At 41.3% G+C, this 23,741-nt stretch overlaps 1 protein-coding gene across 1 annotated transcript in view; it reads right to left on the minus strand.

Moving 5' to 3' along the window:
- onecut2 (one cut homeobox 2) overlaps positions 1-23,741 on the minus strand; it is a 37,221-nt gene that overhangs the window by 11,759 nt on the left and 1,721 nt on the right. The window contains exon 2 of the mRNA XM_031802666.1: positions 19,833-19,919. Coding sequence (XP_031658526.1) covers positions 19,833-19,919 — 87 coding nt within the window. The remainder of the gene's footprint in view (positions 1-19,832; positions 19,920-23,741) is intronic.

The following is a 23,741-nucleotide window of genomic DNA, read 5'->3' on the forward strand; positions in this document are numbered from 1 at the left end:
CTCTGTCACCACCGAGCTCTCTCTCTCTGTCACCACCGAGCTCTCTCTCTCTGTCACCACCGAGCTCTCTCTCTCTCTGTCACCACTGAGCTCTCTCTCTCTGTCACCACCGAGCTCTCTCTCTCTCTGTCACCACCGAGCTCTCTCTCTCTGTCACCACGAGCTCTCTCTCTCTCTCTGTCACCACCTGAGCTTCTCTCTCTCTGCTCACCACCGAGCTCTCTCTCTCTCTGTCACCACCTGAGCTCTCTCTCTCTCTCTGTCACCACCTAGCTCTCTCTCTCTCTGTCACCACTGAGCTCTCTCTCTCTGTCACCACCGAGCTCTCTCTCTCTCTGTCACCACCGAGCTCTCTCTCTCTCTGTCACCACCGAGCTCTCTCTCTCTCTGTCACCACCGAGCTTCTCTCTCTCTGTCACCACCGAGCTCTCTCTCTCTCTCTGTCACCACCGAGCCTCTCTCTCTCTCTCTGTCACCACTGAGCTCTCTCTCTCTCTCTGTCACCACTGAGCTCTCTCTCTCTGTCACCACTGAGCTCTCTCTCTCTGTCACCACTGAGCTCTCTCTCTCTCTGTCACCACCTGAGCTCTCTCTCTCTGTCACCACCGAGCTCTCTCTCTCTGTCACCACCGAGCTCTCTCTCTCTGTCACCACCGAGCTCTCTCTCTCTGTCACCACCGAGCTCTCCATCACTCTTGCTGTGAAATGTGAAACCAACAACAACAAAAAACAGAACTTACAAGATTCTACCAGAAGGTGGCAGTATTCACTGACAATATTCTCTCAGAGTGACACCACTGATATGCTTGTAATGGCAATAGTGAGTGTCTTCTTGCTAACTGGGTATTTTACCTAAAGGGCTTCATTAAAACAGATTCAAAAACAACGCCCCCATTCCATCTGGATATGATAGATTATTTCACAATAACGCAATGGTAGGTAGCCTAGGCCAGTTATTAGAGGGGGAAAAAGGCAATAATAATGATCATGTTCAGACAATATATATTATCAGGATATAGAAACTGACATATTTAATAGTGCATAAAAAAATAGGCTTGTTGCAGTGTTAAGCTTGTTGCAGTGTTAAGCTTGTTGCAGTGTTAAGCTTGTTGCAATGTTAAGCTTGTTGCAGTGTTAAGCTTGTTGCAGTGTTAAGCTTGTTGCAGTGTTAAGCTTGTTGCATGTGTTAAGCTTGTTACAGTGTTAAGCTTGTTGCATCTATTAAGCTTGTTGCAGTGTTAAGCTTGTTGCAGTGTTAAGCTTGTTGCAGTGTTAAGCTTGTTACAGTGTTAAGCTTGTCACAGTGTTAAGCTTGTTGCAGTGTTAAGCTTGTTGCAGTGTTAAGCTTGTTACAGTGTTAAGCTTGTCACAGTGTTAAGCTTGTTACAGTGTTAAGCTTGTTACAGTGTTAAGCTTGTTACAGTGTTAAGCTTGTTACAGTGTTAAGCTTGTTATAGTGTTAAGCTTGTCACAGTGTTAAGCTTGTTACAGTGTTAAGCTTGTCACAGTGTTAAGCTTGCTACAGTGTTAAGCTTGTTAACAGTGTTAAGCTTGTTGCAGTGTTAAGCTTGTTGCAGTGTTAAGCTTGTTTCAGTGATTGTTGTCTTTCATTGTTGTGTTCAAGCTACATCTTTTTGTATATATTTGTATAAAGGGGCACATAAGATGACAACAGTAGCGGTGCGTGGGTAACACCCCCCCCCCCATAGACATATTACAGTCTCCACCCCCCCCCCATAGACATATTACAGTCTACACCCCCCCCCCATAGACATATTACAGTCTACACCCCCCCCCATAGACATATTGCAGTCTACACCCCCCCCCATAGACATATTACCGTCTACCCCCCCCCCCATAGACATATTACAGTCTACACCCCCCCCCCCCCATAGGCATATTACAGTCTACACCCCCCCCCCATAGGCATATTACAGTCTACACCCCCCCCCCATAGACATATTACAGTCTACCCCCCCCCCCATAGACATATTACAGTCTACACCCCCCCCATAGACATATTACAGTCTACCCCCCACCCCATAGACATATACGGTCTACACCCCCCCCCATAGACATATTCGGTTCTACACCCCCCCCCCCATAGACATATTACAGTCTACCCCCCCCCCCCCATAGACATATTACAGTCTACACCCCCCCCATAGACATATTACAGTCTACACCCCCCCCCCAAGACATATTACAGTCTACCCCCCCCCCCCCCATAGACATATTACAGTCTACACCCCCCCCCCCCCCATAGACATACTACAGTCTACACCCCCCCCCCCCATAGACATACTACAGTCTAGACAACCCCCCCCCCCCCCCATTGACATACTACAGTCTACACCCCCCCCCCCATAGACTACTACAGTCTAACCCCCCCCCCCCCCATTGACATACTACAGTCTACACCCCCCCCCCCCCATTGACATACTACAGTCTACACCCCCCCCCATAGACATATCAGTCTAACCCCCCCCCCCCCCCCCCATAGACATATTACGGTCTACACCCCCCCCCATAGACATATTACAGTCTACCCCCCCCCCCCCATAGACATATTACAGTCTACACCCCCCCCATAGACATATTACAGTCTACACCCCCCCCCCATAGACATATTACAGTCTACCCCCCCCCCCCATAGACATATTACAGTCTACACCCCCCCCCCCCCCATAGACATACTACAGTCTAACACCCCCCCCCCCATAGACATACTACAGTCTACACCCCCCCCCCCATTGACATACTACAGTCTACACCCCCCCCCATAGACATACTACAGTCTACACCCCCCACCCCCCCCCATTGACATACTACAGTCTACACCCCCCCCCCCCCCCCCATTGACATACTACAGTCTACACCCCCCCCCCATAGACATACTACAGTCTACACCCCCCCCCCCCCCCATAGACATACTACAGTCTACACCCCCCCCCCCCCATAGACATACTACAGTCTACACCCCCCCCCCCCCCCCCCCCCCCCCCATTGACATACTACAGTCTACATGCAGGATGCAGCCCATATAATTTATTCATATAATACAGTACCAGTGAAAAGTTTGGACACACCTTCTCATTCATTCTACATTGTAGAATAATAGTGAAGACATCAAAACTATGAAATAACACACATGGAATCATGTAGTAACCAAAAAAACTGTTAAATAAATCAAAAATATATTTTATATTTGAGATTCTTCAAAGTAGCCACCCTTTGCCTTGACGACAGCCTCTTGGCATTCTGTATGTGTTGTGATAATTGCATGGTTTTCTCTTTAACCTACTAATTCATATGCCTTTCGACAGTGATATATATATATATATATATATATATATATATATATATGTGTACTATAGGCCTAAAGGCCGAGACAATAGGAAAACAGAGTGTCAGAATGAATTCAACCGCACCTTTGTTTTCTGACAAAACCGGATAGCAACCTCTGTCCAGTGAAGTCCACAAGGCATATGGCATGTGCAGTAACAGAGAGTAACATGATCTACAGCCTGGTCAAACAAGTTACTGGTTCAGACATTTTCGGACCACTAAACAACTATTGATTTCGAACCACAGAGAGTTACTGCAAGTCGCAAAGAAAACCGGAGCTGCCTTCACTATTCCAGCAACATTTCAACATCATCAAATCACATCTGCTTAGTCTAATACAGTGACCATTAAAATACACCCAAAAAAGATTTAGTCCTAATCAACGTACGCTAAATATGATGTGGCTGTCCGTGGATCTGATTTGTGTGCGCGCGTGTGCGTGTGTGCGCGTGCGTGTGCGTGTGCGTGTGTGCGCGTGTGTGTGCGTGTGTGCGCGCAAGTAAAAAACATGTAGAGAAACGCCAATTCCATCCTCCTCTCTTTCATGTTTAGGAAACAGTCTATCCCTCTGTCATACAGTACATGCTTGTATTTGTTGTTGTCCTAGGCTACTTGGCTAAAATGCTTGATCGCTAGCCTAACTTCCATTTATGGGCAACGTTAGCTAGTTAACATTAGCCTGTTACATCTAGTTACATATTGAACTTCCATCCTCTCAGGCCAGGGGCACAACAATGTATGAATTAATGTTTGGATCAGAATCTCCGTTATAATCATTGGCCAGTGTGGAGAATTAAGTAAAACCCAAGTCCAAATCCCTATCTCCAACCATGGCTAATTCAGGAAAGGGACAGTTTTAGCTAGCTCAATGCTGATTGGCAAATGTTTTACACTTTTTTTTTATCAAGGAAAGCCAAATGCTTGCTGGCTTCCCTTGTATTCAATGTTACGGGCTGCAACAATGTCATTCTCTTTTGGACCAGACAGCATCAGATAGATGTCCTACACATATTGAGACAGAGGGGGGCGCTGTTTCGCTCCCTCAGATGCTTTCTCCGGTAGAGATACATTCAGCCTCTTGCAAATTGAAGGAAAGGGATCAAACACAGAGAGATGAAAGAGAAATGATTTTATGTATTTTTTTAAAATTCTTGGGCAATTTTTTTTTGGAACACAACTGCCTCACGAGTGTCAAGGCTTTCAATTCCTTTTTACTAAGGCTATTCACACTGTGGATGCAAACTTTCGTCTTTGTGATTCATCTTGAATACTAGAAATGGGAGCGTAGCCTATTTGTTACTGCTATTCTAACTATCGCATCAAACAAATCTCAATTTACATTTCATGGCCGTAAATGATGTCACAATAGGCTACTGTTGTCTAGGTTTCCTTCAGATTACAGATTTTTTTTTTTTTAACATCAACAAGGCTTCCCGATATAACCACAACACCAAGGCCAACACCTTTGTGTGATGATGAAATTATCTCTCATAATTTATCTCTCTCTCCCCCCCCCCCCCCCCCCCCCCCCCCGAGCAATTGCTAACCCAGGACGCACCCAAGCTGCCTACACATCTCCGCGTAAAAGGAGAAATCACATCTAACAATGAAAGTCCACACTCCAGTGATTCAATCAAGGTTTCTTTCCACGGAGGACAGGTTACAGTAGGATCAAAAACGTAATTATATTATTCAGGGAGAAGGGTTTACCGTTTCCAGGGGAGAGGGAAATTAGGCGCTAATTTAGGGGTTTTCTTTATAAGGTTCAATCAATAGCCTATGATCGATAAGGTAGTGTACCCCTCTCTTTTATCAGAGGGATAACGGCCCTTCTTACTCATGGTTAGGAACACCTTCCTAATACTGAGTTGTACCCCCCCCCCCCACCCCTCCCTTTGCCCTCAGAACAGCCTCAATTCGTCAGGGCATGGGATTCTATTTTTATTTTATTTATTTTTATTTAACCTTTAAGAACAAATTCATATTTACAATGACCTCGACAAGGTGTTGAAAGTGTTCCACATGGATGCTGGCCCCATGTTGACTCCAATTCTTCCCACAGTTGTGGTCAAGTTGGCTGGATGTCCTTTGGGTGGTGGCCCCTGCTTGATACACACGGGAAACTGTTGAGGTTTAAAACTCCTTCTTTAACCTTTTAGTCTCCTCTCTTTCACCGACATGGATTGAAGTGGTTTTAACACGTGACATCAATTAAGGGATCATAGCTTTAACCTGGATTCACCTGGTCTGTCTATGACATGGACAGAGCAGGTGTTGCTAAGGTTTCGTACACCCAGTGTATATCAGGATGTGATGCATTTCTACTGGCACACTGCCAAGCGCATAGCGAGATCCACCAGTTGAAGTTAGAACAGCATTATCAGTCAGGATGAGGCGGCTGTCTACAGTGGCAGAATGACGAGGGCGACATTTTCTGAGCTAAACTGAACCAAGACACACCTCCAAAAAACACATATATAACCTATTAACTATAAACATAATTCTGCCCCAAAATAATAATTTATCTCAACCATATGGGCTTTTTAGGTGAGCACTAATGCCGCCCTGTGGTAAGCAGTGCCCACTTTGTCAAAGGCAAAGGGACACAAAATACGAATCTTGTCCATTCCCAGAATGCCTCTGTGCTATTGGAGGGATACATCGCTGCTGGGCTCCACTAACACTCCGTCAAAATAATATCATCTAACATCAATCATGTAGCAGATACAGGATGTGGTAGAAAGACTATGTGGCCTTTTCTGTAGCCTTCAGGCTGGAGATAAAATGGATGACAATGGAATGAGACGGACACATCATGCATTTTACATCATGCAGGTTTCTCCAATCACATAGCCTAACCTGGATGGTGGCCAATCAAATAGCCTAACCTGAATGGTGGCCAATCAAATAGCCTAACCTGGATGGTGGCCAATCAAATAGCCTAACCTGGATGGTGGCCAATCATATAGCCTAACCTGAATGGTGGCCAATCAAATAGCCTAACCTGGATGGTGGCCAATCAAATAGCCTAACCTGGATGGTGGCCAATCATATAGCCTAACCTGGATGGTGGCCAATCATATAGCCTAACCTGAATGGTGGCCAATCAAATAGCCTAACCTGGATGGTGGCCAATCAAATAGCCTAACCTGAATGGTGGCCAATCAAATAGCCTAAACTGAATGGTGGCCAATCAAATAGCCTAACCTGAATGGTGGCCAATCAAATGGCCTAACCTGAATGGTGGCCAATCAAATAGCCTAACCTGGATGGTGGCCAATCAAATAGCCTAACCTGGATGGTGGCCAATCAAATAGCCTAACCTGAATGGTGGCCAATCAAATAGCCTAACCTGAATGGTGGCCAATCAAATAGCCTAACCTGAATGGTGGCCAATCATATAGCCTAACCTGAATGGTGGCCAATCAAATAGCCTAACCTGAATGGTGGCCAATCAAATAGCCTAACCTGAATGGTGGCCAATCAAATAGCCTAACCTGAATGGTGGCCAATCAAATAGCCTAACCTGAATGGTGGCCAAACACATTTTAAAATGTGCTGACATATTAACAAACAACATATCCTAAAAACACAACAGGTCAAAGTAAAATGGACAATATGGAATCAGTCTACTAGTGGTTTTAATATGGAATCAGTCTACTAGTGGTTTTAATATGGAATCAGTCTACTAGTGGTTTTAATATGGAATCAGTCTACTAGTGGTTTTAATATGGAATCAGTCTACTAGTGGTTTTAATATGGAATGGGACATTCAGTCTACTAGTGGTTTTAATATGGAATGGGACAATCGGTCTACTAGTGGTTTTAATATGGAATCAGTCTACTAGTGGTTTTAATATGGAATCAGTCTACTAGTGGTTTTAATATGGAATCAGTCTACTAGTGGTTTTAATATGGAATCAGTCTACTAGTGGTTTTAATATGGAATCAGTCTACTAGTGGTTTTAATATGGAATCAGTCTACTAGTGGTTTTAATATGGAATCAGTCTACTAGTGGTTTTAATATGGAATCAGTCTACTAGTGGTTTTAATATGGAATCAGTCTACTAGTGGTTTTAATATGGAATCAGTCTACTAGTGGTTTTAATATGGAATGGGACAATCAGTCTACTAGTGGTTTTAATATGGAATGGGACAATCAGTCTACTAGTGGTTTTAATATGGAATGAGACAATCAGTCTACTAGTGGTTTTAATATGGAATCAGTCTACTAGTGGTTTTAATATGGAATCAGTCTACTAGTGGTTTTAATATGGAATGGGACATTCAGTCTACTAGTGGTTTTAATATGGAATGGGACAATCAGTCTACTAGTGGTTTTAATATGGAATGGGACAATCAGTCTACTCGTGGTTTTAATATGGAATGGGACAATCAGTCTACTAGTGGTTTTAATATGGAATGGGACAATCAGTCTACTTTTGGTTTTAATATGGAATGGGACAATCAGTCTACTAGTGGTTTTAATATGGAATGGGACAATCAGTCTACTCGTGGTTTTAATATGGAATGGGACAATCAGTCTACTAGTGGTTTTAATATGGAATGGGACAATCAGTCTACTAGTGGTTTTAATATGGAATCAGTCTACTAGTGGTTTTAATATGGAATCAGTCTACTAGTGGTTTTAATATGGAATGGGACAATCAGTCTACTAGTGGTTTTAATATGGAATGGGACAATCAGTCTACTAGTGGTTTTAATATGGAATGGGACAATCAGTCTACTAGTGGTTTTCATATGGAATGGGACAATCAGTCTACTAGTGGTTTTAATATGGAATGGGACAATCAGTCTACTAGTGGTTTTAATATGGAATCAGTCTACTAGTGGTTTTAATATGGAATCAGTCTACTAGTGGTTTTAATATGGAATGGGACATTCAGTCTACTAGTGGTTTTAATATGGAATGGGACAATCAGTCTACTAGTGGTTTTAATATGGAATGGGACAATCAGTCTACTCGTGGTTTTAATATGGAATGGGACAATCAGTCTACTAGTGGTTTTATTATGGAATGGGACAATCAGTCTACTAGTGGTTTTAATATGGAATGGGACAATCAGTCTACTAGTGGTTTTAATATGGAATGGGACAATCAGTCTACTCGTGGTTTTAATATGGAATGGGACAATCAGTCTACTAGTGGTTTTAATATGGAATGGGACAATCAGTCTACTAGTGGTTTTAATATGGAATCAGTCTACTAGTGGTTTTAATATGGAATCAGTCTACTAGTGGTTTTAATATGGAATGTGACTATCAGTCTACTAGTGGTTTTAATATGGAATGGGACAATCAGTCTACTAGTGGTTTTAATATGGAATGGGACAATCAGTCTACAAGTGGTTTTAATATGGAATGGGACAATCAGTCTACTAGTGGTTTTAATATGGAATGGGACAAACGGTCTACTAGTGGTTTTAATATGGAATGGGACAATCAGTCTACTAGTGGTTTTAATATGGAATGGGACAATCAGTCTACTAGTGGTTTTAATATGGAATGGGACAATCAGTCTACTAGTGGTTTTAATATGGAATGGGACAATCAGTCTACTAGTGGTTTTAATATGGAATCAGTCTACTAGTGGTTTTAATATGGAATGGGACAATCAGTCTACTAGTGGTTTTAATATGGAATGGGACAATCAGTCTACTAGTGGTTTTAATATGGAATGGGACAATCAGTCTACTAGTGGTTTTAATATGGAATGGGACAATCAGTCTCCTCACAACTGCTGTCCAGGAAATTCATCCCGTGCACTAAATGGTTATGATCAGTGGTTTCAAGTGTGTATCCTATACATTTTTTTTTGACAAAGCTGATCATAGCAAAAAAATGAAAAATACTTCTACATTTCCCGCTGTGTAAACACATTACAAATAGAGTCACGATACCTCCTGATAAAGTTGGTTAGCTGGTATTCAGAGCTTAAATCGACAAAATGATTAGTCACGGGAATCAGGACTGATTAAAGTCAATACAACGGCCTGTTTTACAAATACGAGGCCCACCACCTAGACGGGCATTCATACAATGAAAAGTTAGGCAACACTGTAGGCTACACCTCATTAAGCACAGACCGATGCCTACGATTTTTGGATGTCTATTTTTGGTCTCGTCCGAACCATCCTTGATTTCCATGTCCACGGACATTGATTTTTGGTCTTGTCCGAACATGTTTTAGAGCCTGACATTACATACTGTAGTGTAAATCACATGTTTTAGAGCCTGACATGACATACTGTAGTGTAAACCACATGTTTTAGAGCCTGACATTACATACTGTAGTGTAAACCACATGTTTTAGAGCCTGACATTACATACTGTAGTGTAAACCACATGTCTTAGAGGCTGACATTACATACTGTAGTGTAAACCACATGTCTTAGAGCCTGCCATTACATACTGTAGTGTAAACCACATGTCTTAGAGCCTGCCATTACATACTGTAGTGTAAACCACATGTTTTAGAGCCTGACATTACATACTGTAGTGTAAACTACGTTTTAGAGCCTGACATTACATACTGTAGTGTAAACCACATGTTTTAGAGCCTGACATTACATACTGTAGTGTAAACCACATGTTTTAGAGCCTGACATTACATACTGTAGTGTAAACCACATGTTTTAGAGCCTGACATTACATACTGTAGTGTAAACCACATGTTTTAGAGCCTGACATTACATACTGTAGTGTAAACCACATGTTTTAGAGCCTGACATTACATACTGTAGTGTAAATCACATGTCTTAGAGCCTGACATTACATACTGTAGTGTAAACCACATGTCTTAGAGCCTGCCATTACATACTGTAGTGTAAACCACATGTTTTAGAGCCTGACATTACATACTGTAGTGTAAACCACATGTTTTAGAGCCTGACATTACATACTGTAGTGTAAACCACATGTTTTAGAGCCTGACATTACATACTGTAGTGTAAACCACATGTCTTAGAGCCTGACATTACATACTGTAGTGTAAACCACATGTCTTAGAGCCTGACATTACATACTGTAGTGTAAACCACATGTCTTAGAGCCTGACATTACATACTGTAGTGTAAACCACATGTTTTAGAGCCTGTAATTACATACTGTAGTGTAAACCACATGTTTTAGAGCCTGACATTACATACTGTAGTGTAAACCACATGTTTTAGAGCCTGACATTACATACTGTAGTGTAAACCACATGATTTAGAGCCTGACATTACATACTGTAGTGTAAACCACATGTCTTAGAGCCTGACATTACATACTGTAGTGTAAACCACATGTCTTAGAGCCTGACATTACATACTGTAGTGTAAACCACATGTTTTAGAGCCTGACATTACATACTGTAGTGTAAACCACATGTTTTAGAGCCTGACATTACATACTGTAGTGTAAACCACATGTTTTAGAGCCTGACATTACATACTGTAGTGTAAACCACATGTTTTAGAGCCTGTAATTACATACTGTAGTGTAAACCACATGTCTTAGAGCCTGACATTACATACTGTAGTGTAAACCACATGTTTTAGAGCCTGTAATTACATACTGTAGTGTAAACCACATGTTTTAGAGCCTGTAATTACATACTGTAGTGTAAACCACATGTCTTAGAGCCTGACATTACATACTGTAGTGTAAACCACATGTCTTAGAGCCTGACATTACATACTGTAGTGTAAACCACATGTTTTAGAGCCTGACATGACATATTATTATATGTCAAGTAAGAGTGTTTATGTATAAACGAGAACAGAAAGGACTGTTTGTTTGGCTCACCACATTAAATGGTTGAATTTTTCCCCAGCATTAACATTGCCCTGGTCAGCAAAGTGATTATATGAGATCTTCTGTTGAATCTGACAATTAATCTTGATGGTTGTACAGTCGTCTCAAATAAAACTGTGAAGGACCTCGGCGTTACTCTGGGCCCTGATCTCTCTTTTGACGAACATATCAAGACTGTTTTATGAACAGCTTTTTTCCATCTACGTAACATTGCAAAAATCAGAAACTTTCTGTCCAAAAATTATGCAGAAAAATGTATCCATGCTTTTGTTACTTCTAGGTTAGACTACTGCAATGCTCTACTTTCCGGCTACCCGGATAAAGCACTAAATAAACTTCAGTTGGTGCTAAATACGGCTGCTAGAATCCTGACGAGAACCCCCAAAATTTGATCATATTACTCCAGTGCTAGCCTCTCTACACTGGCTTCCTGTTAAGGAAAGGGCTGATTTCAAGGTTTTACTGCTAACCTACAAAGCACTACATGGGCTTGCTCCTACCTATCTCTCTGATTTGGTCCTGCCGTACATACCTACACGTACGCTACGGTCACAAGACGCAGGCCTCCTAATTGTCCCTAGAATTTCTAAGCAAACAGCTGGAGGCAGGGCTTTCTCCTATAGAGCTCCATTTTTATGGAATGGTCTGCCTACCCATGTCAGAGACGTAAACTCGGTCTCAACCTTTAAGTCTTTACTGAAGACTCATCTCTTCAGTGGGTCATATGATTGAGTGTAGTCTGGCCCAGGAGTGTGAAGGTGAACGGAAAGGCTCTGAAGCAACGAACCGACCTTGCTGTCTCTGCCTGGCCGGGTCCCCTCTCTACACTGGGATCCTCTGCCTCTAACCCTATTACAGGGGCTGAGTCACTGGCTTACTGGTGATCTTCCATGCAGTTCCTAGGAGGGGTGCGTCACTTGAGTGGGTTTAGTCACTGACGTGATCTTCCTGTCTGGGTTGGCGCCCCCCCCCCCCGGGTTGTGCCGTGGCGGAGATCTTTGTGGGCTATACTTGGCCTTGTCTCAGGATGGTAAGTTGGTGGTTGAAGATATCCCTCTAGTGTTGTGGGGGCTGTGCTTTGGCAAAGTGGTTGGGGTTATATCCTTCCTGTTTGGCCCTGTCCAGGGGTATCATCGGATGGGGCCACAGTGTCTCCTGACCCCCCCTGTCTCAGCCTCCAGTATTTATGCTGCAGTAGTTTGTGTCAGGGGGCTAGGGTCAGTTTGTTATATCTGGAGTACTTCTCCTGTCTTATCCGGTGTCCTGTGTGAATTTAAGTATGCTCTCTCTAATTATCACTTTCTCTCTTTCTTTCTCTCTCTCGGAGGACCTGAGCCCTAGGACCATGCCTCAGGACTACCTGGCATGATGACTCCTTGCTGTCCCCAGTCCACCTGGCCGTGCTGCTGCTCCAGTTTCAACTGTTCTGCCTGCGGCTATGGAATCCTGACCTGTTCACCGGACGTGCTACCTGTCCCAGGCCTGCTGTTTTCAACTCTCTAGAGACAGCAGGAGTGGTAGAGATACTCTTAATGATCGGCTATGAAAAGCCAACTGACATTTACTACTGAGGTGCTGACTTGCTGCACCCTCGACAACTACTGTGATTATTATTATTTGACCATGCTGGTCATTTATGAACATTTGAACATCTTGGCCATGTTCTGTTATAATCTCCACCCGGCACAGCCAGAAGAGGACTGGCCATCCCACATAGCCTGGTTCCTCTCTAGGTTTCTTCCTAGGTTTTGGCTTTTCTAGGGAGTTTTTCCTAGCCACCGTGCTTCTACACCTGCATTGCTTGTTGTTTGGGGTTTTAGGCTGGGTTTATGTACAGCACTTTGAGATATCAGCTGATGTACGAAGGGCTATATAAATTGATTTGAATTGACATGCTATCCTTTCATAAGGTCTATCTTACTACCAAGCTACAAGAGAGAGAATCCCCTCTATTGTTCTCAGACCATCAACAAGACACTGTATTTTCAGAATGACTCCAAAATTAACATAGTGCTTAGATTCAACATGGACCATTAAAACTATATACAGTAAGATGAACAGAACAATAAAAACATGTTATCGGTACAGCGTGTCAGAGTTACTTCACATTACATTCCAATTAAGATTCAGCAATGTAAAGTCAGCTAATAGGCCTGAGATCAGCTGTATGGTTACTTCCCAAGTGGCACCCTCTTACCTAGGTCTTATACGGTGCACTAATTTTGACCAAAGACCCTATTGGCCCTGGCCAAAATAAGTGTACTAAATAGGGAATAGGGTGCCATTAGAGGACGCAATCAATAAGTTCATAAAGGAGAGGATGGCTAGAGTAGTGACATGGAGGATGGAGGGTGTCCTGGAGATAGATCAATATTCTACCACGAAACATAAGCAGTAATGATGTCTGCTCTTGTTCACAGACACACGGACACACAGAGAGACACAAAACCGACCAGGCGTAGTTACACAACACAGCAGGGTCACGTTTATCAGCTTTTATACATCAGGAAAGCTTTAAGAAGACAATACATAGGCTATCTAAAACAAAAAACGTCTGGCTAGCACTCGCTTTTTCTCTCTGATTTCAAAGCATCACTTTATATTCCTTAAAAGGCCATTTCTGTAAATTCCAGAGGAGGAATAAAATATGTCTCTAAAAGCCATTGGCTTGCCACACCTCTGATTTCAAAACATCTGTATACTGTTTATCGCTTAAAGGCTGTTTACTGTATTGTGAATTCCAGAAATATATTTGATTGAAAGAATAGTCAACAAGCATAGCACTTATAAAAATGACTGATGATTGGCTGAGGAGAAATCGATGATCAAATGACTGTGGGGGCTGTCTTGTTAGACTTCAGTGCAGCTTTTGACATTATCGATCATAGTCTGTTTCTGGAAAAACATACGTGTCATGGCTTTACACCCTCTGCTATAATGTGGATAAAGAGTTACTGGTCTATCAGAATACAGAGGGTGTTCTTTAATGGAAGCCTATAAAATATAACCCAGTTAGAATCAGGAATTCCCCAGGGCAGCTGTCTAGGCCCCTTGCTTTTTTAACTTTTACTAACGACATGCCACTGACTTTGAGTAAAGCCAGTGTGTCTATGTATGCGGATGACTCAGCACTATACACATCAGCTACTACAGCGACTGAAATAACTGCAACACTTAACAAAGAGCTGCAGTTAGTTTCAGAGTTGGTGGCAAGGAATAAGTTAGCCCTAAATATTTCTAAAACTAAAAGCATTGTATTTGGAACAAAACATTCACTAAACCCTAAACCTTAACTAAATCTTGTAATAAATTATGTGGAAATTGAGCAAGTTGAGATGACTAAACTGCTTGGAGTAACACTAGATTGTAAATTGTCATGGTCAAAACATATTGATGCAGTTGTAGCTAAAATGGGGAGAAGACTGTCCCTAATAAAGCGCTGCTCTGCCTTCTTAAAAACAAGGCAGGTCCTACAGGCTCTAGTTTTGTCACACCTTGACTACTGTCCAGTCGTGTGGTCAGGTGCCACAAAAAAGGACTTCGAAAAATTGCAATTGGCTCAGAACAGGGCAGCACAGCTGGCCCTTGGATGTACACAGAGAGCTAAAATTAATAATATGCATGTCGACCTCTCCTGGCTGAAAGTGGAGGAGAGATTGACTTCATCACTACTTTTATTTATGAGAGGTATTGACAAGTTGAATGCACCGAGCTGTCTAAACTACTGGCACACAGCTCAGACACCCATGTATACCCCACAAGACATGCCACAAGAGGTCTCTTCACAGTCCCCAAGTCCAGAACAGACTATGGGAGGTGCACAGTACTACATAGAGCCATGACAACATGGACCTCTATTCCACAGTACTACATAGAGCCATGACTACATGGAACTCTATTCCACAGTACTACATAGAGCCATGACAACATGGAACTCTATTCCACATCAGGTAACTGATGCAGCAGTAAAATTTGATTTTAAAAAACGATTAAAAAACAGCGGGGACTGTGAAGCAACACAAACATTGGCAAAGACACATGCACATACACATACGATAGCATACGCACTATACATACACATGGATTTAGTACTGTAGCTATGTGGCAGTGGTGGAGTAGGGGCCTGAGGGCACACAGTGTGTTGTAAAACCTGTGAATGTATTGTAATGTTTTAAAATGGTATAAAATCCCTTCATTTTGCTGGACCTCATGAAGAGTAGCTGCTGCTTTGGCAACAGCTAATGGGGATCCATAATATATACAAATATATGTAGTTTTACACATTCCTTCAGAGAAATAGTTCGACATTGCTGTACTCTGTACTGAATGCCAATAACACAGTCAGTGCATAATGTTGCTGCTCTTAGCTCTCCAGCCTAGCTAGCTATCAGATGTCCTTAATGTACTGTAGCTCTTAGCTCTACAGCCTAGCTAGCTAGCAGATGTCCTTAATGTACTGTAGCTCTTAGCTCTCCAGCCTAGCTAGCTAGCAGACGTCCTTAATGTACTGTAGCTCTTAGCTCTCCAGCCTAGCTAGCTAGCAGATGTCCTTAATGTACTGTAGCTCTTAGCTCTCCAGCCTAGCTAGCTAGCAGACGTCCTTAATGTACTGTAGCTCTTAGCTCTACAGCCTAACTAGTTAGCAGATGTCCTTAATGTAATGTAGCTCTTAGCTCTCCAGCCTAGCTAGCTAGCAGACGTCCTTAATGTACTGTAGCTCTTAGCTCTACAGCCTAACTAGTTAGCAGATGTCCTTAATGTAATGTAGCTCTTAGCTCTCCAGCCTAGCTAGCTAGCAGATGTCCTTAATGTACTGCAGCTCCTAGCTCTTAGATGAGATTGACTGACCAACACTTCCTGCTAACAACAGACAGGAAGACACTTCCTGCTAATAACAGACAGGCAGACACTTCCTGCTAACAACAGACAGGCAGACACTTCCTGCTAACAACAGACAGGCAGACACTTCCTGCTAACAACAGACAGGCAGACACTTCCTGCTAACAACAGACAGGCAGACACTTCCTGCTAACAGACAGGCAGACACTTCCTGCTAACAAAAGACAGGTAGACACTTCCTGCTAACAACAGACAGGCAGAAACGTCCTGCTAACAACAGATAGGAACATACTTGCTGCTAACAGACAGGAGGACACTTCCTGCTAACAACAGATAGGAACATACTTGCTGCTAACAGACAGGAAGACACTTCCTGCTAACAACCGACAGGTAGACACTTCCTGCTAACAACAGACAGGTAGACACTTCCTGCTAACAACAGACAGGCAGACAGTTCCTGCTAACAACAGACAGGTAGACCCTTCCTGCTAACACCAGACAGGTAGACACTTCCTGCTAACAACAGACAGGTAGACACTTCCTGCTAACAACAGACAGGTAGACACTTCCTGCTAACAACAGACAGGTAGACACTTCCTGCTAACAACAGACAGGCAGACAGTCCCTGCTAACAGACAGGCAGACACTTCCAGCTATCAACAGACAGGCAGACACTTCCTGCTAACAACAGACAGGCAGACAGTTCCTGCTAACAACAGACAGGTAGACAGTTCCTGCTAACAACAGACAGGCAGACAGTTCCTGCTAACAGACAGGCAGACACTTCCTGCTAACAACAGACAGGTAGACCCTTCCTGCTAACAACAGACAGGTAGACACTTCCTGCTAACAACAGACAGGTAGACACTTCCTGCTAACAACAGACAGGTAGACACTTCCTGCTAACAACAGACAGGCAGACAGTTCCTACTCAGTTTTTACATTTGCATTGAGAGTCTAACTGACATAATTTCACTGCATTCAACCATATCAAAGACTGAGGATGGATAGTGAGGTTGTTTACCTCACACGCAAGCACGCAAGCACGCAGGCACACTCACACACACACACACAAATACACACACAGTGTCTCCCTCTTTCTCTAATCAACAGGATGATGGTTGGAGCCCAGCAGCCTATCAAGGAATCACAGTGTCCACACAGCCAACAGTCCAAAGGTTCGTAACCAGACTTATTTATCAGCTCTGTGAAACAACCAATCACAGCTCCCTCTCATTGACTTTTAGTGATGTCACTGTACTGATAAGGAAATAGTCTCAGAGGGATTTGGGGGAATAAAATCCTGTTCCATTTATCTACCGTCAGGGTTTTTGCACACGCACGCGCGCACACACACACATGTACGCAAGCGCGCGCACACATCACATACACACACACACCAAACACGCACGCGCGCACACACACACATGTACGCAAGCACGCACACACATCACATACACACACACCAAACACGCACACACACACACACACCAAACACGCACCTTATAACACTCCTTATAACACCCCTTATAACACCCTTTATAACACCCCTTATAACACTCCTTATAACACCCCTTATAACACCCCTTATAACACCCCTTATAACACTCCTTATAACACTCCTTATAACACTCCTCATTATACTAATTATAACACTCCTTATAACACCCCTTATAACACCCCTTATAACACCCCTTATAACACTCCTTATAACACCCCTTATAACACTCCTTATAACACCCCTTATAATACTAATTATAACACTCCTTATAACACTCCTTATAACACTCCTTATAACACCCCTTATAACACTCCTTATAACACCCCTTATAATACTCCTCATAATCCTAATTATAACACTCCTTATAACACCCCTTATAACACTCCTTATATCACCCCTTATAACACTCCTTATAACACCCCTTAAAACACTCCTCATAATACTAATTATAACACTTCTTATAACACCCCTTATAACACTCCTTATATCACCCCTTATAACACTCCTTATAACACCCCTTATAACACTCCTCATAATACTAATTATAACACCCCTTATAACACCCCTTATAACACTCCTTATAACACTCCTTATAACACTCCTCATTATACTAATTATAACACTCCTTATAACACCCCTTATAACACCCCTTATAACACCCCTTATAACACTCCTTATAACACCCCTTATAACACCCCTTATAACACTCCTTATAACACCCCTTATAATACTCCTCATAATCCTAATTATAACACTCCTTATAACACCCCTTATAACACTCCTTATATCACCCCTTATAACACTCCTTATAACACCCCTTATAACACTCCTCATAATACTAATTATAACACTCCTTATAACACTCCTTATAACACTCCTTATAACACTCCTTATAACACTCCTTATAACACCCCTTATAACACACCTTATATCACCCCTTATAACACACCTTATATCACCCCTTATAACATACCTTATAACACTTCTCACAATACTCCTTATAACACTTCTCACAATACTCCTTATAACACTTCTCACAATACTCCTTATAACACTCATAATAGTAATTATAACACCCTTTATAACACCCCTTATAACACTCCTTATAACACTTCTCCTAATACTCCTTATAATACTCTGTATATTACTCATTATAATACTCTGTATATTACTCATTGTACTACTCATTATAATGCTCTGTATGTTACTCATTGTAATACTCCTTATAATACTTCTAATGATACTCCTTATATTACTCCTTACAATACTCCCTATAATACAGAAATAACTGATACTTCAGACACATTAAAAACCTGTATCGACCACCTATAAGTGTCCAGCATTTCGGTTGCTTCAAAGTCGAATATGACCGACAGATATAACCTAATAAAAATAAAAATCACAAAGTCAGTAAGATTCTGAAATGTATAATTTGTTTGATGACTACATAATTCACATATCCAAGCATGGTTTTGGTTCAGTGCTTTTGTCTATAGACAGACAGGGGTTGCATGTGACCAAGAGTGAGTGAGTCAGTGTACTTTTGGTTTTAGAAGAGAGCAGGGGTGGGGGGGGGGGGGGGGGGGGGATCAACTTTGCCCTTTTTTACACAAGCTGTGTGTTGACAGCAGGAAGATGACAAGGCGATACAGAGGGTCACTGTTGGACTGTGTGGCCAGTCAGACCAGGCTAGCAGATTATCTAATAGCTACTGCTTTAACAGGAGAGGAGAAATACTGCTACTCAGCCTTCTGTTATCTTAGACTGGGGTTGGAAAACACACTGTGATAGAGAGAACACATGTTGCTCAGTAAAAACTCATCTTTATATTGTAGTTTATAAAATTGGCTAATGTCAAAGCAACGTGAACTCATCATCTCATTGGATAATTTAGCACTGTCAAAGAACCCATGCACACGTTACCTACTGACAACAATATATATATATATCTTTACTTTTCTAAACAACCCTCTCATCATTTTTAATCTGATAAATGTCTGGGTTAATAATGGTTGTGTTTTCATCATAAGTAGGTCTAGTTTACCTTAAAATGGCCTTAAAACACAGATTAAAGATTATTATCCACAATTGGATCTTTCCAATACAACATAACATTTATTTAAATACCGGATAAATTCTTTATAAAATGAATCCAATAATCCTATTCAATCAATTCAAGTGGGATTTCATACTAAATACATATCTACTAACTACACATTATACTAGGTATATAATACTAGGTATATAATACTAGGTATATAATACTAGGTGTATGTGTATCTGTTGAGCATTACTACATATTTACTTTATTGTTTTTTGACATACCATAGTTTTGAGTCCCTGTGCACAATGTTGTCAGTGTCTGACAATGCATCCCATTTGACCCAATCATGGCGTGCTCTCTACTGGTACCTGTAAGGGAGGAGGCACACAGGGAAAAGGCTTGGTGTGGTGATCTGTTCTCTGGCCGCTGTTTGTTTAGCCGACTACAACATTAGGAATAAATACACACTAATTTATTATTACTCTGCATTTCTAATGTCATTATTAAGGATTTCCCGCTACAGTGTACATGAGATAGAAACGACACACACACACACTATATATATAGTGAACTTCACTCTTCAATGTAGATTCTAAAATATCAAAAATCAATAAAACAGGAGAACATGTTGAATATTAATTGATTAATAATGTCCCCATTTCTGGATGAGAGCACCTTATACGAATATATGCAAACATCAAGCCTAACTAACAGGCCCGAGTTGGAACCCCCCCCCCCCCCCCCCACACACACACACACACACACACACACACACACTGTCACTCTTAATTTATGCATTAAATACAAGGAAAATCACATTTAAAACATGTTATTTTAGGCTGCAATAATACTCTTTACACACACGTTTAAATTCAGTCTTTCTCAAAGTGCACTGTCAATCCAACAAAACATTATTCGGTCTGAGGATAGGTTGACGTGGGTGTTAGGAGAGGAGACGCTGCAGAGATAGCCCCAGTGATGGGAAGAGGGTATCACCCCGCCTGATTCGTCAGCATTACTGGAACGGCTTCGGATCAGGTTCTGTAGATCAATGCGATCTGGGTCCACACGTTTATGTTATTGTTGTCAGCATTAATGCCCTTTTAATCTTGTGGGGATTATCGCCATTGATCCACTGCCTAACAGATTTGTTTGAAAAAGTGACATAACCGCATGTCTTAACTGAAAGACAGGAGTGACAGTAAACAAGAATGTGTGTTGTCTTAATTCTGAGCTTTTGGTCTTGTGTTTCTGTTCGTTAATCATGTTTCCATTTGTTTTCTGTGTCCATATATATATATAACATTAACATAATTTTACTTCAGTAAAGATGTAACTATGTAATTTAATGTTTACATGTGATTTTGAATAACTATTTTTTAGTTTGTGTCTAATTTCCCAATGATGCCAGAGGAATATTGTGAAACATTATGAAACGTGGCCTACTGGCGCTTTTGATGTTTTCACGACATTTGGTAAGATATTAACCTACTGATCATGTTTCTATTGTAAGAATTGTTCTAGGGTTATGACATAGCTAATGTTCACTAAATCTCAATAAATCTGACATTTTATTTAAACACCTAAATAAAATCCTTAGCCTAGAGTATACATAAATATAAACAAGGAAATGTTCGATAGTCTAGTGGTGCATTATTATAAAACGTTGGTTTTCTTATGTCTCTATAGGCCTATTAATTTGTTTATTGTGCCTATATATATCCACTCGTTCCTTCATTCTTAAGGAGGCTATAAGGTCCACATGGTCGATCTCAACCGTCCATAATTCAATCATGACGACTATCCCGTGTGATTCTTTATTTGGTAAAGTTAGTTCAGCTGGACTTGTGAGTTGCATGTCAATGATGTAGGCTAGGCTAACTGTAACAGGGAATGTTGTCGGGTCCGTGGCAGGCACCTCAAGGTGTCAGGCAGGACCAGGACAGCCTGATTGCATGCGGCAATGTGAGTGCGCGCGGAATAAGCTTGAGTCAAGTGTCACGTTTGATTTGACCAGACTAATACATTGGCGAAGGGTCCATTTTCCCTGTGCTGAGACCCTGCAGGGAAAAGGACACCTGGAGATTTTCTATTTCCTCCAGTACAAACTGTTATATCAAATAATTAGTATACGACCAACAGCTACTGTAATGGTTGTTAATGGTTATATCCCTATTAATACGCCTGTAAGCATACTATATACATTTATTTTATATAAGGTGATTCACTGGACAGTAAAAACATGCCGCATTTCCAATTGTATTACAACCATCTTTCACATAATTCTATGCTTCAGCATTTTCAATCAGTGATATTTATTTACGTCATTACACCTGCAGCACAACGAACAACGAACAAAAGCCTGGTCTCCAACATTTTGCCTAGCTGGTTAACCCCGCGACAAGCTGACGTTTTTTTGTGCTCAAGCTGTTGGTCACGCAGAGATTTCTATCAATAATTCATTGAGCCCCGTGCGCTGCAGCTTCTGTTCTTCTATTCAATTCCCTGGCTGCTGCCTCGCGAGCCGATCACATAATACCTTCCCCCAAAGCCCCGAGCTGCATGGCCGCAGAGTTACGGCCATCTGTAAACTATAGTATTCTGCTGCGGGGAAGAAGGGAAGGCATTTCCTCTGTCAAATAGGCTACCAGTGATCGGCTATATTTGGTGATAATTTAATGGTTCCAATTATTTTACAATCGTTCCATAACTAATACGAATATATATATATTTGTTTTAAAACGGCCTGATTCAATATTCACCGGATTCAGGTCCAGGCAATTTACTGATCATAGAAGGGACACATATATATATAAATATAAATATATATATATATATGACAGAGAGCATGTGGAGCAACCTAATATCTTTCCATTTACACAGTATGTTTTCCCGTGTGGCTCAGTTGGTAGAGCATTGCTTTTAGGACGCCAGGCTTTTGGGTTCGATTCCCATCGGGGACAAGCACGAATGAAAATAAATATACTCAGTAGTGTAATTCGCTCTGGATAAGAGCATCTGTTAAATTACTCAAATGTGCTCAGTTACTGCATTATAACGTCGTCAAATGTCATTATCGCCAATACATTAAGAATTTATATATAAATTAAATCTAATGTTGTAGTTGTTTGGGTCTTACAGTATAGCAGGCTGGATTTTTTTTGATAATGCCTTGTTAGAAAATGCGCACAATTTTGAAATATTGATCCACTATTCGCCGCTGGTCTGTCTTCCTCTCTAAATCTCATCTCAATTAGGCAGTATCCCCTTCGGTTTTGGTCAAAACAGTCAACTTTCCACACTATACTTGTAAACATCAATATACAGCCTATACGCCTGTAATAGTTTACATGTAGGATTACGTAGCTAAATCAAGTTATTAATCAGTGAAGAATAAATAAATAGCATTTACTGAAATAATAGCAAATGTTTGTTTGCGTCAATATAGTCTACTACATATTTAAACAATATTTTTTTGAGGATCGTGAGAATAGTGAACTAAAATAAAACGAGAAACCTTAGTAAAAACAATCCACAATCATTTCTGAAAGGAAACCAACGGTTCATTTTTTCGCATTGCCCGAACAAAAGAAAGCCGGTCTAGTCGTTCTACGCGTTCTCGCTAGAGGGGGCACCAGCCTTACTATAGACCAGCCTTAGATATATTTGGCCTGTTTTCAACGCATTCTCTGGCTTTGATTGGAAAAAAGCTCCTCACACTCAACAGCCTTTTGGCATTCTCTGTCTGAAACGGTCCCCTGTCTCTTTTTTCTCTCTCTTTCTCTCCCTCTCCTTGACCGAACACCCACAGAAAAAGTCCAAGCAATACATTTACCCAGGTGTAAATATGTCTATTCAATAAATAAACAAATACAATACAATTTAAAATAAATGAATTAATTTGCCTCCCCCATAAAATCAAACATGAAAATAAAATTTTGAGGGGGTATTTCAAATGAAGGGACTGGTGCTGTTTTCAGCGTTGCACATGTTGAAAAGCGGTGGTATCTATATCTATGCTTAGAATAATATCAAATCAAAATGAAAATATTACCACAAGTACTATTTTAAAAGAGAATTCCCCCCAGAAGGTTTAGGCTACAATAAACACAGAATATTGATAACATAAATAGCTCATTATTAAATAGAGAAATCATTTTAGACAGAGAAATTGACCTTGTCATTGATAT

The sequence above is a fragment of the Oncorhynchus kisutch genome, linkage group LG23 (genome assembly GCF_002021735.2).
Source record: "Oncorhynchus kisutch isolate 150728-3 linkage group LG23, Okis_V2, whole genome shotgun sequence".
NCBI lineage: Eukaryota > Metazoa > Chordata > Actinopteri > Salmoniformes > Salmonidae > Oncorhynchus > Oncorhynchus kisutch.